Source organism: Serinus canaria, chromosome 4A, assembly GCF_022539315.1.
Source record: "Serinus canaria isolate serCan28SL12 chromosome 4A, serCan2020, whole genome shotgun sequence".
NCBI lineage: Eukaryota > Metazoa > Chordata > Aves > Passeriformes > Fringillidae > Serinus > Serinus canaria.
The window spans coordinates 19,247,668-19,265,844 of record NC_066318.1 but is presented as its reverse complement, the minus strand read 5'-3'; the positions used below and the strand labels follow the sequence as shown (position 1 = coordinate 19,265,844).

Here is an 18,177-nt window from a genome sequence, read left to right as displayed (position 1 = left end):
TACTATGGGGAAGGTGGGGAGGAGGGAACTGAAAATACCTTTCCAGACTTCACCCCTGATCTTCCTGCTCCCCACCAGTCACCGTTCTCTCACCCTCGTCTCATCCCAACACAGGGAAGTACAGTGCTGGAGCTCATAGTCTCCAGTGACAGCATGTACAACAAACACATTTTATTAACAGTTACACATTACTTTTTTCCACCCCCCCCCACCTCGTCCTCAGTTAAAATTACTATTACTTATGTACATGGTACCACCCTGCTTGAGGGTACCCCATTATTTACAGGCTTATTCACAGAGTAGGGCTAAGAGCTAGTGAGTGTCTCCTCAAGCATGAGCATGTCCATGGGGGTGACTTTGGCAACCTCAAAGAAGACCCTGGAAGGAACACATTGGCTTAGAGCTCAACCCAGCCCTGACACCCATCCACCATTGCTCCCAGATCCCTATAGAAGCCTAGGGTGCATGCTGGTGGTGTCACACCCTGCGTCAGGGACAGGCCTGAGACAATAAACCCAGTGCTCTCACCTGTGCGAGTACTTGCTGCGCACAGCATTCAGTTTGTCACGGGGCTGGTATGTGAGTAGGAAATTCAGCCTCTTCACCAGAGGGTGCAGGTCCTGGGCACTGTACCCACTGTAGTACTCCAGTGTAGGGGTCTGCAAGGGGACAGCAGGGCTAAACTGTGTCCTCAATGACAGGACAGCCATCATCTTCCCTGTCCAGCATCCAAATCTGATCATAGCCCTAGCGATCACCCCACTCACTAGTCCATTGTGTCCCCCTGCAGTGCCTCCTCCCAGGGTGCCTCAGCAGAGACAGTACTCACCCAGCCCCCAAGGTTCTTCATGGTAAGTGCCAGCAGCAGGCAGCTGGCAGCCAGCTTCGAGGGGCTCTCACGGGCATAGTCGTACTCCTGCAGGGTCATCTCGCAGAGGAAGCGGGCCAGCGTCAGTGTCTCCATGGTGGCACGGGCACACTGCAGCCAGTGGGCAGGGAAGGGCTCAGCCTTTTGAACAACGCTGCTCCCCTTCCCAGCCTTTCTAGGATCTAGAATGCAGCCGCTGGGGCACAGGTCAGGAATCACATACACCCAGCCTATCACAGACCACCATCCTCACACCTCACCCCCCCTTTGAGGGGACCTGGATGAAGTTTCCTTGCTGCCAACTGGGAGCCTGAAGCCCCGGTGATGTGAGTCACTGTCCCCTGGAGCCAAGAGAAGAGGTGCCTGGGGGCACCCAGCCCACCCTCTGAATGCACTCACCTTGGCAAAGCGCCGCAGGAAGCGGTAGGGGATGGGGATGTTGATGTCAAACTTGAGGGTACTGAGGATGCTCATCTCCATAGCAATAAGCTCCTCCCGCTTGTAGGCATCATCACAGATATAGAGGAAGTCATCCACACATGGTGGGCACCGCTCCTGTGGGGGCACAACCGCTCAGCACCCCAATGGGGGCTCATCATGGCCTCACTCAGGAGATCCTAGCCAGCCCACAGGCCCTGTAAGTGTTCACGTGCTGCTGGACTCAGCAAGGACTGTTGACATCCTGTGGGACTTTTGTGATGTCCATACTCCTCCAGCCCTTGGCGTGAGCTCCATGCCTGCTTTACGTAAACTAAGGTATTCTGATGGTCTGTGCAGAGCAGAGAGAAGCTGGCTCTCCAGTGACACCAGGACACAGGTTTCAGCCCATCATGACTGTATTTGCAGCCCTTGGGACAGGAAGGAGGAACATGACAGACATGCCACCCTGGCAGCTCTCAGGGAAGTAACCTGGCCTTCTCTAAACCACCCCCCCCTCCCAGGGACCAGAGAGGCACAGCCCCTCTGACCCTGCACCCCAGGAGAGCACACAAAGAGTCACCTCAAATTTGGAGGCAATGAGGATGGCAGTGGAGCCGATGAGCTGCAGCTTCTCCCTCATGCTCACCACCTCCACCAGGTAGTGGTCCACTAGCTTCACAGCCAGGTACAGTGTCTCATGGTTAAGCTCAAAGTTCTCCTTCAAGGATGAGAGTGGGGGTCAGAACAGAGTGTCAGACAGAAGTTAGGCCTGGCCAGCCCCTTCCAGCTCTCACAGAGGCTAGGGGTACCTATGGGCCAGGCTCAGAGGGAGGGATGTAGGCTCATCCCTAGCCCACACAGCAGGAGGATCAGCTCTGCACTGGGAATGCTAGGAGCGTCTGCTAGCACAGAGGTCACACATGCCAAAGGCAGCATGGGGGCTGCTCTGCAGAAAGCTGCGCCCTCTCACCTGCACCTCCACCATCCAGTCCACAAGGATAGCACGCATGTCCCCACTGATGTCTGTCTGCTTCTCCATGTAGTCAGGAAGTATGAATTTTTCCTGCCAAAGAGCCAGCTTTCAGGGACAGGGCAAACATCCCCACCTTCAAACAAGCCCCTTCTCACCCTGTGCAGTCCTCTGCCAGGTGGTCAGAGCCTCTGGGCAGTCAGTGGCCCTGCCTGCAGTTACTCCTTCCCTGGACAGGGCTGTTACCCCCTGGACAGGCATCACCCACCTCTCTTTCCCGCATGTATTCAAAGATCTCCTTGGCGTACTCTGCATTGGCATAGGGGTCACCCAGCTGCTCCTTGTCAATGTCCTCCACTGCTGGCACCTGCTGGCATGGAAGAGGCAGCAGTAAGGGGGAGGCCCTGAAAGTGCCAGTCACCTTGTTGGGGCAAGGCTGCTGCTACTCTGTATCCCTCTTTTCCACCTGCCCCATACTTTCCCAGGGGAGGATTCTTGAAGGAAGATGGTGGTGCACTTTGCCCCCCTCCCTGGCTTTCCATCACCCTGGCTGAAGTCTCTCCAAGGCCAGAGCACTGCCTGGTGCCTGAGTACCACCAGTGGCAGCCACAGAGCGGTGCTGCGATGGGCCTGGGGCAATGCTGCAGCCCAGGGTCCCTACCCTCTGCTCAGGGGGCTTCAGTTCCTGTACAGACACTGGCTTCTCTGGCCCAGGATCCACTCTGGGCTCTGCAGGAGCTGTTGGGGGAGTTTTCTTCATTGACCTGGAAAGGACAAGACCATAAATCATTGCTGGGAGAAGACCAAATTTCTTGGCTGATGCGGGGCCTTTCAGAGACTCTTGCTGCTTCAGGAAGGGGCAAAACTACCCCTAAAATATCCCCACATACTCCTAGAACCACTTAGGTTGGAAAAGACCTTTAAAGATATTGAGGACAACAGTTCCCCCACCACTGCCATGCCCACCACTAAACCATGTCCCCAAGGGCCACATCCATATGACTTAAATCCTGCCATGGAATGTGACCCTACAACTGTCCTGGGCAGCCTGTGCCAGGGCTGGACAGCCCTTCCGGTAAGAAATTTTTCCTAATATCCAACCCAACCCTCCCCTGTCACAACCTGATGCTATTTACAGTAGATATACTAGTTCCCTTCAGTATCTGGCTCAGCCACCATCAGCCCATGGGACAAGTTTGCAGCAAACCCCTGCCCCCAGCTACTCACTTTTTTAGGTTGATCTCATTGTTCTTGGCCACCCCTAAGGCATTATGTGCCTTCTGTGCCTTGGGTGGAGCAATCTTCACAGCCTCCTTCTTCCCTGCCACCACCTGGTTCTTACGAGCCTGTTTGGGTTAGAACAGGGGCATACAGGGGCTGCACAGTGGAAAGCAAGATATGCCCTGCAGGGAGACCTCTCCTCTTCCTAATGGGCATGGGATATGCCCCCCCCCCCGCCATGGGGAGCTCACAGCGGGGACCAGAGCCCCCATCCTCACAGAAGTACTCACATTGGTGATGTCTCCGAACGCTGATCTCTTCTTGGGCCCGCCCTGGGGTGAGGACGAAGACCTCTTGGCATGACAACTCTCCTCCTGCAATAGAGGGTGTTAGAAGCTGCCCCACAGGAGCCCCTCCTACAGCCCTCGCATGGCTCAGTGCTCACCTTCTCAGGATCAACGTTCTCTGCAGCAGGGCCTGCCTTGCCTGCTCGGGACTGCTTGGTGCTCAGCATCTTGGCATTGCGCGGCAGTGGCATCCTTTCCCTTGGTCTCTGTGAGCAAGCTGGAGGCAAAGCATGATGTGATGGAGGCTGCTGCCCACCTGCCTCCAGGGACACTCTCCCAGCTTGGGGCAGCACAGGGGGAGGTTTGTCTCCCCTGGGAGTTAGCACAGCAGGACTGACCCCTTTCCTGAGCACGGCAGGTGGGTGGTGCCCCAAGACATGCCCAGGTGAGGGACAAATCTGGCTAGGGGTGCTCCCAGAGAGGAAGGGACACAGACCCCAAAGACCACCACCAAAAGCACTCTGCTGGGCGAGGTGGTAGGGGGGACAGGCAATTCCCAGACTTCTGCATCCCAGACTAGGATGCAAGGGCTTGCACTTCCTCGGAGAGCTGGAGGTCTTGGAGATCCCCACTCTCCCGCAACCCTCAGGGTCCCCTGGGGGAGTCGGGAGTCCCAAAGTTCCCCTCTCTCCTGAATGCCCCGGAGTTCCCAGGGAAGCTGGGGATCTTGGAAGCCCTTACTCCCTTGCATCCTCCAGAGTCCCCACGCCTGCAACCAACTACGGGTCCCAGTGCTGCCCACTCCCCCGCAGCCCTCGGAGGCCCCACTCACCCATAGTCGGGGGGGGATCCCCCCTGCCCCCACGCCCGGAGTGTCCCCTCCCCACTCACCCATGCCCAGTCCGCTGCGCCCGCACCTCCGGCCCCGGCGCTTTTGAAAGTAGCAGTTCGGTAGCGGCCGGCCAGCACTGGCCGAGCCTCGCCCAATCGGAGTGCTAGGCGATGCCAGGCGGCGACCAATCGGCGGGCGCAGAGGGATGCAGTTGCTAAGGGGCAGGGCGGCAGGGTTTAAAATTCAACGCCGGTGACCAATGGAAAGGCGAGCATGCGGCAGGGGCGGGGCGAGCGCCGAGCCGGAATGGCAGTGATTGGTGGGAGCGGGCGCCGTTTAAATCCGTTCTGCGGGGCCGTCGAGGCGGCCGGGCCGCAGAGTGGAGTGCGCCCGGGGAGTGGCCCTGGCCTTGCTGTCCTTCGGGGCGGGTGGAGCGGCCTCCGCGGGCAGCTGGGTCCGCTGAGTCCGCTGAGTCTACTGCCTCCGTCCGCAGCCGTGGGTCCCAGGCCTCGGGGGCTGCCCTTTCCCGTCGGGCTGGGGAACAGGGTGTTTTGCGGGGACAGGGTGTGCTGGCCGTTCACCTTCCTTGACCCAGTGTCGGGAACAGAGGGCTTGGATCGCTTGGATAATCACAGAACGGTTTGGGTGCGAAGTGACCTTAAGCTCAACCCGTTCCACCCCCTGCCGTGGGCAGGGACACCTTAGACGAGCCCATGGTACTCCAAGCCCTCTCCAGCTTGGCTTTGGACATTTCCAGGGATGCACGGGCAGCCACAGCTCCTCTGGGCACCCTATTCCAGGGCATTCCCAGCCTCACTTCTCACAGGGAAGATATTTTTCTATCTAGTCTAACCTTACTTTCACTGTCTGAGGTAGCACAGGAGCACTGTTCATGTGGTGTTGTACAGGCATGACTGACGAAGTTCAGAGTGAGGCTCACTGGGACTGCCCCATCATCCACAGCGACCAGGACAGGGTCAAAGTTACTAAGGCACACGTCACAGTCACTGTAATATGGGGTTGTACAGGACACCATCTGCTGAGGAGCGCTGTACATGTATCAAGGACCAGCCTTGAGGGCATTGCAGTTCTTGGGGAGACCCGTGCCATGCAGCCAGGCTGCTGGGCAGGGAGAGCTCGCAAAAGCCTTGCTCAGGCCGCCCGTTGGCTTGAAGTTAATTTCCATGTATCACGAAAGGAATGCAGGAGACTCCTCAGACCCACAGCTTGCTTTTTTCCTTGATAAACTAGTCTTGGAAAAGCCACCCACTTTTCATGTGTGAGACACATGATCCATGTTTGTATCCTTGATGCTCAGTGTATCACTCTGCTCCTTTGTGAGTTTCCAGCACAGTTCTTTGCTCTCATGCCACCACCATGCAGTGGTCCTGTGTCCTCAGCAACTACTGGGGGCTTTAGCACTACACTGAGGTCTGGCACAAGGGAAGCCCCTGCTGAGGTAAACTTAGCGGAGCTCAGCACTGCAGCAGAGGAGAGCTTCCCTTGGCCAAAGATTCCCAGAAAAACCTTTCAAATTCCTAGGTTTTACCCAAGAAAATCCTTTCAGATAATCGCACACTCACGTGCTGCTTTTATGGGTGGAGCTGATGAACCCCTAGCTAGGGAAACACAGCAGTGCCAGCATCTGTGGGGATTTAAACTTGCTGCCCAAGGGCTATGTGGGCAGGATCAGGCACATGGCTTGGGCTGCATGCGGGCAGCTCTGCTGCATCTCCAGCAGGAAGACCTGGATCACAGACAGCCAGGAGCAGAATTCTGCTTACAGGTTCAGTGGAGGTTTAAACCTGGGTCCCACACATCTTGGGTCCCTTCAGTCCCCAAAACTGGTCAGAGTTGCTGCAGCCCCAGCCAGCCTTGTTTCCTCCTTGGCCATTTGTCCTCTCCAGACCCAGCTCCCGCCATGTTACTACTTCTGTCTTTGGCCTGGGGCCTCCCTGAGGCTTGCTTGCTGTTGGTTTGGGATCCTGTGGGATCTGGGAGCCTGCCTTTCCCTGTGCATGTTAAGGCAGTGCATAGCCCAGTCAGAAATACAGGCTGGGTGCATACTAGCCAGGCAAAGCCAGGACTCATCCCACTGCCAGTGATTATCCTGTAGGATAAGATCCTCAGCCAAAACTCCCACCCAAGTCTGCCCACAGCCCTGTGGAAGCTGGGATGAGCTTCCTGCTTTGGGACAGGTTCATGTCTGCCTATCCTGCCTAGGCTTGGCACTGGGAAGCAGGCTTTTCCAGTCTCTAAAGCACTGCCATGCTGGTGCTCCTGGCAAGGCTCTTGGGAATCCCAGCCCTGCTTCAGGGGTGTGACTCTCACCACACAAGCTGAAATTGCCCCTGGACATGGGGCATGTGGGAGAAAAGATGAGGAGAGCAAGAAGTGCAAGGTGAAGCCATTGGTGTGCAGCAGGAGCTGTGCCAGCTGACCAAGCATTGAGGCAAGGGTGTGGTCTCAGTCCAGATCACAATCTATGGATGCTGGGGGCCGGCTGGGGGTGAGACCTCCACAAGCTCTGCTTGGGCTGTGACATTCCCTCAGCAAACCCTGAAATCAGGGAGAATGCAGGACCTTGGCTCCTCTCGCTAGACTCTGTGTGCTGGCTCAAGAGCATTTGTGCCTGGCATGTCCCTTTCATGAGGAAAGCTGGGTTGCTGCTTCCATCCAGACTCTTCCCACAGCACTAAAAAAGCCTGTGCTACCTTTTCAAGTTGGAGCAGACCCCAGCCCCAGCCTGGCTTCCTGGCACTGCAGGACTGCTGAGAAGCCCCTCTGCACAGTATCTGGGGACCTTTGCTCCAGGATTGCTTACCAGATGGGAAACCCCAGGCTGAAGAAGAGCAGCAAGGGGAAGCATCATTCCTAGGACCCAGATGGGCTGCTTTTCCCTTTTCTCTTCCCCTTATTCTTTCCTGTGGTAAAACAGGCCCAACTTGTTTGTTTCCCATGGCCCAGTGCCAGAAGCACTGACGGGAGGCAAGGTACTTCTCTGCACAGGGAGGGCTGAACTTTGCCTCTTTCTTTTTCCTCTTTTCGTTACTAATGACCAAGGTCAGGGAGAGATATTGCGCCTAAGAGCTATTGCATTTATTCACTGGAAAAAAACACAGCAAGTTAAAACTTGGGGCTCTCCTGCTGCTGGGGAAAGTAGAGAGGAAAGCATAGAGCAACATGGCATGACAGAGCTCCTGAATGCCTGCAGGCAGGTGAGAGCCTGTGTTATGCTGAGCTGCCAGTGGCCCCAGCCTGGGGAGAAGCTCCCTTGGCACAGCAGGGCTGCATGGCATGCACTGTGGTGGGGCTGTGCTGGTGATGCCTGCTGTGCTTGCACACCCACTTCACCTGCCTCTTCCTATGTCCTGGCTATTCCTGCCTCTCTGCTGCTGACACAGTGCCTGAGTGCAGGGTGTGTTTGCAGCACCAGCAGTGGAAGCCAGTACTCAAGGAAAAATAGGAGCAAGCAGCTTCAAAGGGCTCAGGGTGGGCTTGACACAGCTGATTAGGGTTAAACTCTAGAGCCAGACAATGCAAGCTGAGAACAGGGAGGTTAGGTTAGGGTTAGTGGCATCTGTGGCAAAGGAGCCCATGGCCCACAGAACTATTACACAGCCCCTTATCACACTGAGGGTCTGCATGTCACCCCCAGCTGGTGGAGCAGTGGGTTGATGGACTCACTGGAGCTGCCATGACCCTGCTGCTACTCAGGATGTCCAGCCACCCGAAGGAGCCCAAACTCTTACGTCTCTCTGATGTTGGATCCCACTGAGCCTGCACCTCTCTGATGCCCTCCAGCCATTTTTCTCCGGGTCTTATTTGGTGGCTGATTTGATCTTGTGTATGGCATATGGGCTTGACTCCTTGGGCATCCAGATCTCCTCCCCACTGTGGCCCTGGTGCTCCACTGCTCCCTCCATAGCTGCCGTCAGCTCAGGGCCAAAGATGCTGTCAGTGGCCCGATAGGTGCGGGTGAGGTGGCGGAAGGAGGAGTCTGAAGAGCTGTCATCAGGGACGTCTTCATCCTGCTCATCCCGCAGCTTGGTCCTGCCCAGCTCTGAGCTGCTGCCCAGCTCTGGGTCTTTGAGAGCCTCCCCCACTTCCTGGATGAAGGTTGTTTTGGGGCTGATGATGCACAGCAGCAGCATGAGGCCTCCAGAGACTCCACAAAGAAAGTAGAGGGCAACTTTCTCTGGGACACCTGAAGGGAAAAGGAAAGAAAGACACCAGGGTACAAACTGCTCTGTAGTCTGTGGGGTATCAGTGCCTGCAAAGCCCCTCTACCAGTCATATGGGAGTAAGAGGAAGAGAGCAGGGATGTCCCCACCACCCAGGCTGCAGAGACAGGACAGACCCTGCCCCAGCGATCATGGAAGTGTCACCTAGACCCTCATCAGCACCCACCAGTTCTGAAATGGGCCTTTCCCCAAAGGAAACCTTCACTGAGATGTGAGGTAGGCAGAGCAGGGGAAAGAATAATGCCTTGGGGGATTAAATGAGTAATTTCCTCTGACAAGTGAAAATTTTGCCCGCAGAGAGGTGATCTCCATCAGTGCCTGCAGACAGGGCGGGAAGAAAAAGACCCAGTGGGTAATCTGGCCTGTTGGAAAAGGAAGGTCCACAGGCAGGACTGTAGCCACACCATCATTGTTGATGCTGTGGGTCTTTGAGGCTTGTTTCACCTCTGAGCTCCCACGCTACTTGTCCATCCCAAACCCAGCATGGGTGCTTGGTGCCATGCTCCTTTGTGTCTGTTGGCCCTGCTGGAGAGGTTTGGGGTCTGGCTGCCTCTGAGATGAGCCCTAGGTTGAGCTGGGGCCATCCGGGATGTCAGCCACCCCCCAGCCTCTCCTGTTTCCCCAGGTGCTGCATGAGACCCAGGGAGGGCACATACCCCAAAGGTGAGCAAAAGCTGCCAGAGAGCTAGTAAAAATCATGCGGTCTTCCTGGAGCCTGGAGAACCTGGGCCCTTTGTACCAGCCACCTGCAGTGACAAGGGGGTGCAGGCTGAGGCACGAGGTGCTCTCAGTGCCCCATGTCCCAACTGCGTGCTCCTGCCTGTCCTTCCCCATACCACACTCCATCCTTCCTGCACAAGTGCTCTGCTGTCCACAGGGATGACCCTGTGTGTCTTCCTCTCCCCTGCTCCCAGTAGATGCCACCTCCATCCCCTCAAAATGGGCACAAGGGATGGTTTCCACCATGGAACAGTGATGCTAGGCTGGTACCAGGGATGCAGACAAACCATGGAAGGGCTGGTTCACCCGAGCACAGACGTGATGTCACACTGCTTGTGGTGTAACCTTCCTCCCCCCACATTACCGTGAATGTAGTCCGAGAGCAGGAAGGGGTCCGAGGCGTCGGGGCCCACTTCCTCCAGCAGCTGCTTGGGCACTGCAAGGAGAGCACACACCAAGCATCACCACCCTGCTCCTTCCCTGCAACCCCTGACTCCCTGGGGAGCCCCATGCCCCTGCCTGTGTGGCATGGGGTGGGCAGAGCAGACACTCCACTAGTGGCCCCTGTGCCCCGGGCTCCGTGGGGAGCTCTCACCACAGGTGTAAGAGACTCGCAGCTGCTTCTTCATGCCGGGGAGGCACGGGTCCCCGAAGGTAGCCTTGTCAGCAGCCAGAGTGCAGTTCCCCTTGCGGTGGCACTTCTTGGAGACCCTGCGCAGAGCATCTGGAGCCACACACTCTGCAGAGGCATGAGGCATGGACCCATGGGCAGAGCTGCCTGCCCCTCCCTGCTGGGCATCAGCCAGCAGAGGCCAAGGGACACAGGTACAGCCCAGTGGTGGACATGTGCCATACTCTGCATGACTCCTGCCCCATTTCTGTCTCAAACCATTCTGGCATACCTATATGGGGTTCTCCAGTGTTCAAGACATCACATTCTGGTTTGCCCCGCAGGAATCGTCCATAACTTGCAGAATAAATGGCCAGGATGGATTTTGGTCGACACTGCAGCTTGAGCTTGTCATTCTCACACACAGTCTTGACCCGATGGTTCCCTAGGGAGTGACATCGCTGAGTGCCCCGATGCATCCTGAATCACCTTTCTTAGGCCAAGGGAGGGGTTGAAATAGGGCTGCGAGGTGCAGAAGCAGCCATGCTCTCCTTCCTGCTCCTTTCTGAGCAGCTGAGATCAGGGAGAGCCCATGCAGTATTGCCCAGACCATGCTCCACCTCACCTGGCCGGCACTTGTAGGAAGCGATGAGATACTTGTGTGTCCCAGGGCATGGGTCTGGCCCAAAGACCTGGCTGTGCACTGAGAACTGGCACCACTGCTGGTCCTGGCACTCAGCCAGCAGCTTCTGGAGAGCAGAGTGGAACAGGTGTGAGTTGGGTGAGAAGTCCTGAGGCTGTTATCGCCTCCTGTGCGTCAGTGCCATCACCACACTCAGGGAAGTGGCTACTCACCCCACAGAAGTGTCCCATAGCTGCTCCTGCCCACCCCTGATGCAGACATCCCAATTCCAGTGCCTGTTCCTGAACCAGTTCCCCCCCTGCACCCACTGAGCTGTGTGTCCTATATAGCTGCTACTACCTGTGCTGGCATCCCAGTACCGTACCGTACAGTACCATACAGTACCATACTGTACTGTACCGTACCGTACCCTACCATACAGTACCATACCGTACCGTACCGTACAGTACCGTACTGTACCGTACCGTACCATACCATGCCATACTGTACTGTATCGTACCATTCCATACCATACCGTACCGTACCATACCTTATTGTACCATACCATACCGTACCATGTGATACCATACCGTACCATACCATACCGTACCGTACTGAACTGTACCGTACCGTACTGTACCATACCATACCACACCGTACCGTACTGTACCATACCGTGCTGTACCATACCGTACCATACCGTACCGTACCTTACCATATTGTACCCTACCGTACCGTACCGTACCACGCGTCTCTAACAGCCGTGCAGGCGAACCCCCTGGGCTCGCGTCCGTGCAATGACCCCGCCCGGCCACAAGGCGGGGAGGAGCTTTCACCCACGGGCCGGTCGGGTCCCGCCCGTGACCCAGATGGCCGCGGTCCCTCTCCCCTCCTGCACACGGGGCCAGCCCGCAAGCGGCCGAGCCGGGCCCTCGGCTCTGGCAGGAGTCCCTGGGTCGCCCGGCCTTGGCTGGCTATGGGACTCCCTTCCCCTCTGTTTGCCTCTTTGCTCCCACAAGTCCCACAGCAATGGCTCCGCAGCGGAAGAGAGGCTGCCGGCAGAAGGGAGGAGTTTATTCCCTTGCTACCGCTGCGTGACTCAGGCCCGGGGATTCCAGCATCCACAACGGAGTCTCTTCTCATCTCTTACTCCCCTCCTCTGTCCCTGTCCCTCCCGCCCAGCTCAGGACTGAGTCTCCACTTGATCTTCACTGCCTGCCAGAACGGAAATTCACTAAGGAAACACAAGCAATCTCTGTTCCCAGTTGCTGCCTAAACAGAGCTGAGTCTTGGCAGCAGTTTTGCTCTTTTTGCTCTCTGCTCCAGACATCCCTGCTCCTTAATAAGCAGCATGTATTCCAGCCCTGTGCCGGCATGGCCGCCTCACCTTTTACCCAGTATGAACCCAAGCTACACAGACCTGCTGTCAGACCTGCCCTTCAGTTTCCAAGCACCTGTGCCAGGCCATACTCTCTATCCTGCAGAGAGAGGATCCTGACCTGTGTTTGCAGGATGGCTCATGGGACCAGCCTGGTTCTGTGCTAGCATGGTCTGGCTTGGTGTTTGCAGAGCTCCTGGACCATGCAGGATCCCAGAAGGGGATGTTTGGTTGGAGCAGGACCAGGCAGGAAAGCCCTGTGAGCTCCAAAGCAGGGCACTGGCTCTTTCCCTTTTCTTGTGGCAGCTGCAGTCACTGGCTTTGCAGCAGGTTTGCCCCAGCCCTAGCAAGGAGCTGGAACAGGGTCTTAAAAAAGCAGCATATGAAATGCCTAGGTCCCCATCGAGGGACCTAGGCATTAGCTTTGAGGAGGTTTCATCTCTTTTTTTTGGTCAGCCTCTGCTTTCCTACCCTTTCCCTGCACCAACTGCTGCCATCAAACAGGCACCCCTTTGGTCTGCTTTACTAATCCAGTCCCTGGGACCTGCCAGCACAGATGGGTGCTGCTTCTGGCTGGGGAAGAGCTAAGGTCTGTGCCACCCCCAGGGGGTGCAGTCACAGGGGTGAGTGCAGCATCTCAGGGCATCCTGTTTCACTTCATGAGCCCAACAGCCTGGCTATGGCACTGCCCCTCTCCCAGAAGCCAGCCCCAGATGCCAGGGCATTCTCTGAGCCTGCTGCTTCCTGTGGGATTGCTCCAAAAGCCATCTCAGGATACAGCAGTGCCTCCTGTCAGCCTCTACTCTGGAACACATGACAAAACATCTCTTCCACCCTTAACTTCCAAAAATGGTCCAGGAAAAGAGCCCCACAGATGATGCAAAACTGTGAGGAACTGTTGACACCCTCCAAGGCAGGGAGGTTCCACAGAGAGACCTCAAGAAATTAGAGGATTGTGCAATCACCAACCACAGGAAATTCAACAAGGGAAACTGCTGGATTCTGCACCTGGGAAGGGGCAACCCTGGGTGTATGGACTGGGTGTATGCTGGGGTCCTGGTAAACAACAACCTGAATATAAGTCAGCAGTGCCCTAGCAGCCAGGAGGACCAACCTTGTCCTGAGGGGCATCAGGCTCACCCAGGCCAGGGAGGGGATTGTACATCTCTGCTTTGCATGGGGCAGACTCACTTTGAATATTGTGTGTAGATTTGGTCATGATAATATAAGAAATATATGAAACTATTAGAGAGCATCCAAAGGAGGGCAATACTGTGAAGGGCGTTGAGGGGAAGCCTTATGAGGACTGGCTGAAGATACTTGGCCTGTTCAGCCTGGAGGAGTCTGTGTGGGTCCTCATTTCGGTCTACAACTTCCTCTTGAAGGGAAGAGAAGGAGCAAGCACTGATCTTTCCTCTGTGGTGACCAGTGACAGGACCCGAGGGAATGGGCTGAAGTTGTGTGAGGGCAGGTTTAGGCTGGATGTTAGAAAAAAGTTCCTCTCACAGAGGGTAGTTGGGAACTGGCTCCCCAGAGAAGTGGTCTCAGCACCAAACCTAGCAGAGCGCAAGAAGTGTTTGTGATTTTTTGATTCCATTATTCTATAATCCTGATGCTGATGAAAACCTTCTCAGGGCATGGGGAGACTACATTGCCTGCAGCCCCCCAGCCCAAGCAGGCAGCTCAGTGATGTGGAGACAGAGGGTTGTGCAGCCTGGCCCCTGAGATCCCTCCCTTACCAGGTGGGCAGTGGCAGACGTGCATTCAGTGCTCTCCTGGGAGGCATTGTCGGGGCTGGGGCAAAGGTTGGTGCTGGGCACTCGGCGCCCATAGAAGGCCCCAAGGATGCTGATGGTGGTTTTGCGAGGGCAGACGATGAGGAGCTGCTCTCCATCACAGGTGTGGGCAGTGTGGTTCCTCAGCACCTTGCGCAGGTACCCTGGAAGGGGAAAGCAGAGATGGCGTTGTCCAGAGGAGACACCAGGGTCACAGCAGTGGTGGCACTTGGGCACCCAAGTGCTGGTGGCAGTGAGGATATCTTGAGATGAGGCACTTATGGGGTGAACAAGATCAGAGCAGAACAGCAGCAGAGAAGATGGGCTTGCAGAAAACTTTGCATACAACATTGCTGCCAGGAGCCTGGAAAGCAGCACAGAATAGCTGAGCTGGTTAGCAACAGGAAAGGAAAGATGGAGGCACTATAGCAAGTCAGAGAAAGTGGAGAAATCCCGTAAGGAGCTGTCAAGTGTTTAGAGAAAATCAGGCTTGTTATGGAGCCATGGTGGGGAGAGAACAAGAGTGAGCCAGAGATGATCCCCCAGTGATGATCCTTGGAGTCAGGGTGAGGAGGATGCTCTCTGTCACAAGTTGAGCCATGAGCCGGATGACAGAAGGGTCCAGGGGCTGCTGTAAGCTCCCACAACTGGCTGGGTCAGTATGGATGAGTGTGAGCCACAAAGTCATCACTTGAGCTCAGCTGACCTCAGGTCTCAGCTGAAGAAGCCCAGTGTGTTGCTGCAAACTATTCCTGGCCCACAACCCTTTCAAAGGGAACTGGCCCTTCCCTTCTTGACTTCCCATCACAGAATGTTTCTTTCTTTCAATCCTGCCTAGTTCATGTCTCAAACTAATGCCCCTGTTGTTTTCCCTACAGGGGACAATAAAGTGGGACTGTCCTGTGCAGTCTCTCCAAGGGCTTAATATGCAGTATTGGCTTCAGTTGGCATTGGCTGTACTGGGTGGGCAAGGAGTCTATTTTAGTAGGAGCTCTTCAAGCTGCCAGGTGCTCTGAGCAGGCACCAGTTGCTGTAGATGACTGGGTAGGCAAGAAAAGCTGACAAAATATGATGTGTAGGCCCTGAATGAAGAACTTTTCATCTTTGAATAAAACAAAACCAAAGGGGAAGCATCATTTTGTGGCTTGGGAGACTGCAGCAGGGCAACATGGGGCTTCTGAGCAGACCACAGACCCCAGATCCCAGTTCTGGGGTCTTTGGAGAAACTTGCACCTCAGGCCCAGGCCAGTGCTGGGGCCCAGGGCAGGATATGCACTCTGTCTCCCAAAAACCATTGTGTCAAACTCCCCCAAACCAAGACAAGAAGGTGGGACCACTAGCTCCCCCCCTCCCCGCAAACTGGTGCCAGGCTCAGCAGCACAAAGGGCCCCTTTCACCTTCAGTTCTTCCACTAACCCTTCAGTATCTGCAGTCAGCATCCCTCCTTGGGATGTCAGCGAGTGCAGCTGGGAGCTGCCTCCAGCCTGGAGTTAATCTCTCCCTTGGCATTATCCCTCACAAGCTGGGATGAGCAAGTGGGTGGCCACAGCATCCCAGAAGCAAGCCCTCAATTGCTTCTGTGCGTGATAGAGGAAAGAGGAAAGGAGAGGTACAGGAAGGTAGATGGCAGTAGATAAGGTGTTCTAGGTCAAAGCTCCAGTGTGATGCAAAGATACTCTTTGGATGGCACAGAGCTAGATCAGACCCTTGGAGTGCAGAGCTCATGAAAAGGGGACAGGACGAACCCTCTCCTCTGGTTGCCCCATATCACTGGATGCTGGGACCTGTGAGGGGCACAGGACCCTGCCCAGGCTGCCAGCCCCCCATCCTCTTCCTCTGCATCCCCTGCAGCCCACACTTGCAGCACCAGGCCCCACACCTGGCTGCAGTCAGATGCTCCTGAAGGTTTCAGAGCCACCCTGGCCTTGACTTCTGCCTAGCACTGACTCCATACCCACCTGCCTATACCCAATACTGCTAGATGTAGGGCTGCCTAAACTCCCCAATGCTGGGCAGCCTTGGATGCAGAGGGCTCAGACAAATCCTAGAGATGGCAGGGAAGTCAGGGGAGAAATATGAGAAGAAATGAGTTTCTCCAAATCCAGCTTTGAGGCAGCCACCCTATTCTGCTGTCGTGCCTGCTGTAAGCACCAGTGGTTTGTATTTAAAACTGAGGCTCAAACCATGGGTGCAGAGGTTTCTCCATCACACTCTTTTGGGCCAGTGAGCAGTTGTGAAGATGTTTTTTTGGGTGGAGCCATGTCAAGGAGGCTGTGGGCAGACTTTGTGAGTGATTCGTGCCAGTACAGCTGACTCAATCTCCGGTGCTGTGGTTGTGCCGTTAGCTCTACCCCGATGAAATCACATCCTCCTCACCACAGCCCATGCTGCGGCATCAGGCTTTCACCCACCTGGGCTCAGCTGAGCAGATGGAAGGTGTGCATGACTGTTTTCAGATGATCCCTGGGGAATGCCTGGTGCCCCCCCTGCCTGCACCTGTCCTGACTTTTCAAAGAGATGGGACAGAAGGGATCCCAAATTTCTGCCTTGTCTACACCTATAAGGTTCACCGACATAGCCTAGGGGAGAGCTTCTGACCCATGCTGTATCTGCTGGCAGGGGATCCTGCAGCACCCCTACTCACGAGTGCTCTAGCTGGGGCACAGCCACCAGGTCTGTCTAGGGACCAGGTACAGCTTCAACCCAACTCTTCTCTCTCCTTCTTAGAGCAGGGAAGGCTGGCAGGGTAGCCCTGAGTGCTCCTTCAGCTCTACACGCTGCCCAGCACCGAGGACATGAGCATCGTAGCTGAGGGCATGCTCAGCAAAGCTCAGGGACTGGCTTGATGTTTGTTTCTTTGCATTTCTGCCTGCAAACTATCCAAGACAGCACAGCAGACCTGGGGAGCCGCTCTTACACACACCAGGGCTGTGGGATGTGTTTTCAGAGAACAGCCCTGTGTGGAGATAAAGAAATCCCAGCATTTTGGGGAAATTCAGTCTGGCCTGCCATGGTTTATACCTCACTTGTCCCTACCCGACCAAAGTACTGTTGCTTCACCCTCCCATCACACCAGCGCAGTTCTCAGCATCCCCCTCCTCCCTGCCTTCACCCTGACTCACCGGACAGCTCCGGGTTGGCCTCCAGACACACAGCAAAGCAGAGGAGGACCGCAGTCACTGCTGGCCGGAGCAGTTCGCCCATGGCAGAGCCGCCGTGTCCCACCCGGCCGCTGGCACCAGCCGAGGCTTCGGCGGCGGGCGGTGCCCGCGGGGCTGGCACTGCGCGGGGACAATGGCTTGCTTCTTTGCTCTGCCGAAATCCCGAGGCTCGGCGGGCACATGTGCACTCACTCTTAGCCTGCTGCCCAGGGCCAAAGGCTGCTCGGGACAGCTGGGTCACTCTCAGCACAGGAATGCTTCCCCCAGGGCATCCTCTTACGGGCGAGCCGTGCCTTGGCATCCCATTGCTGGCAAAGAAACTGGCAGCCCCTTCCCTCCCGCCTCTGTTCCCCCTGGACAGAGGAACAGGGCTTGACAAGGTTTCCAAAGTGCCCCCAGCTTTCTCCCAGACACGGTGAGACAGAAATCCAGATAAATGTGTACTGTAATCTCAATCTCGGCAAATGTCCAACCATTCACTTTGTGAGGAGGAAGGGAAAGGCTCCTTGAACTGACTCCCAGTTAGCTGTTCCTGCAGAAAAGACAAACACCCTGCACCCAACAGTGTGAGAAGGGACCTCTTTGCTACCACGTTTCTGCCCCCCATCCTCTCTGGGGCCAGCTACTGGCCATTCCGGCACCTTGTGAGGAGGGCACAGTGTCATACTGTGCCTCCCACCTGTGGGATTTAAATCCCTGCTTGCTGCTTCAGCTGGAGGGAAAAGCCATGGTCTGGAGCTGCTGGCTCTTCTCCCGGCTGAGATCAGCAGAGACCGCAGCAGCTGGCAGTGCCAGGAGCCATCACAGCTCTCAGAGGCTTAGCTTTGCCCAGGCAGGCGTAGCTGGGGAGGCTGTAGCAGCAGTGGGTACTGGCACACCTCACCTGGGGTGCACAGCAGGAGCTGGGTGGTGAGTGTTGAACTTGTGATGAGGGTAATGCCATGGCCCTGGGGGGCACTCACAGTGTCATCAATACATACCTCTTGATTATGGGAGTATGAGTCAGAGTGTCCTGTCCCATTGAATAGGGTTCCAAATTCTCCCAAAGTTTTGATGGGGCAGAAAAAAA

The 18,177-nt window shown here is 55.9% G+C and overlaps 2 protein-coding genes across 4 annotated transcripts; both read right to left on the bottom strand.

The window, feature by feature from the left end:
• Positions 1–156: 156 nt before the first annotated feature.
• Positions 157–7,544, bottom strand: CCNB3 (cyclin B3). 3 transcript variants are annotated; one of them, XM_009090244.4, is made up of 12 exons: positions 4,658–7,544; positions 3,925–4,043; positions 3,770–3,853; positions 3,486–3,604; positions 2,920–3,022; positions 2,527–2,628; positions 2,259–2,351; positions 1,869–2,006; positions 1,268–1,423; positions 830–979; positions 529–659; positions 157–378 (listed from the first exon to the last, which is right to left on the bottom strand). In XM_009090244.4, the coding sequence occupies exons 1-12, from the start codon at positions 4,659–4,661 to the stop codon at positions 306–308; spliced, it is 1,272 nt and encodes a 423-aa protein (XP_009088492.2). In that variant the 5' UTR covers positions 4,662–7,544; the 3' UTR covers positions 157–305. The 3 variants fall into 3 exon arrangements, with proteins under 3 accessions (XP_009088492.2, XP_018769709.1, XP_050830601.1); XM_018914164.3 differs by having other exon boundaries at positions 2,527–2,625; XM_050974644.1 differs by lacking the exon at positions 1,869–2,006.
• A 131-nt stretch (positions 7,545–7,675) lies between these two features.
• Positions 7,676–17,543, bottom strand: LOC103816299 (protein eva-1 homolog C-like). Its single transcript, XM_009090245.4, has 8 exons — positions 17,070–17,543; positions 13,912–14,111; positions 10,798–10,921; positions 10,465–10,617; positions 10,158–10,301; positions 9,927–9,998; positions 9,499–9,588; positions 7,676–8,805 (listed from the first exon to the last, which is right to left on the bottom strand). The coding sequence occupies exons 1-8, from the start codon at positions 17,407–17,409 to the stop codon at positions 8,420–8,422; spliced, it is 1,509 nt and encodes a 502-aa protein (XP_009088493.2). The 5' UTR covers positions 17,410–17,543; the 3' UTR covers positions 7,676–8,419.
• Positions 17,544–18,177: the final 634 nt, after the last annotated feature.

Coding starts and splice junctions, on each gene's coding strand:
- CCNB3 (XM_009090244.4), bottom strand. Junction 3,854..3,924: donor AGAACGTTGATCCTGAGAAG/GTGAGCACTGAG, acceptor CCTCTATTGCAG/GAGGAGAGTTGTCATGCCAA. Junction 2,352..2,526: donor AATACATGCGGGAAAGAGAG/GTGGGTGATGCC, acceptor GCTCTTTGGCAG/GAAAAATTCATACTTCCTGA.
- LOC103816299 (XM_009090245.4), bottom strand. CDS start 17,409: ATGCCAAGGCACGGCTCGCCCGTAAGAGGATGCCCTGGGGGAAGCATT. Junction 14,112..17,069: donor GGCCAACCCGGAGCTGTCCG/GTGAGTCAGGGT, acceptor TTCCCCTTCCAG/GGTACCTGCGCAAGGTGCTG. Junction 10,922..13,911: donor CGTCTGCCACTGCCCACCTG/GTAAGGGAGGGA, acceptor TCTGCTCTCCAG/AAGCTGCTGGCTGAGTGCCA.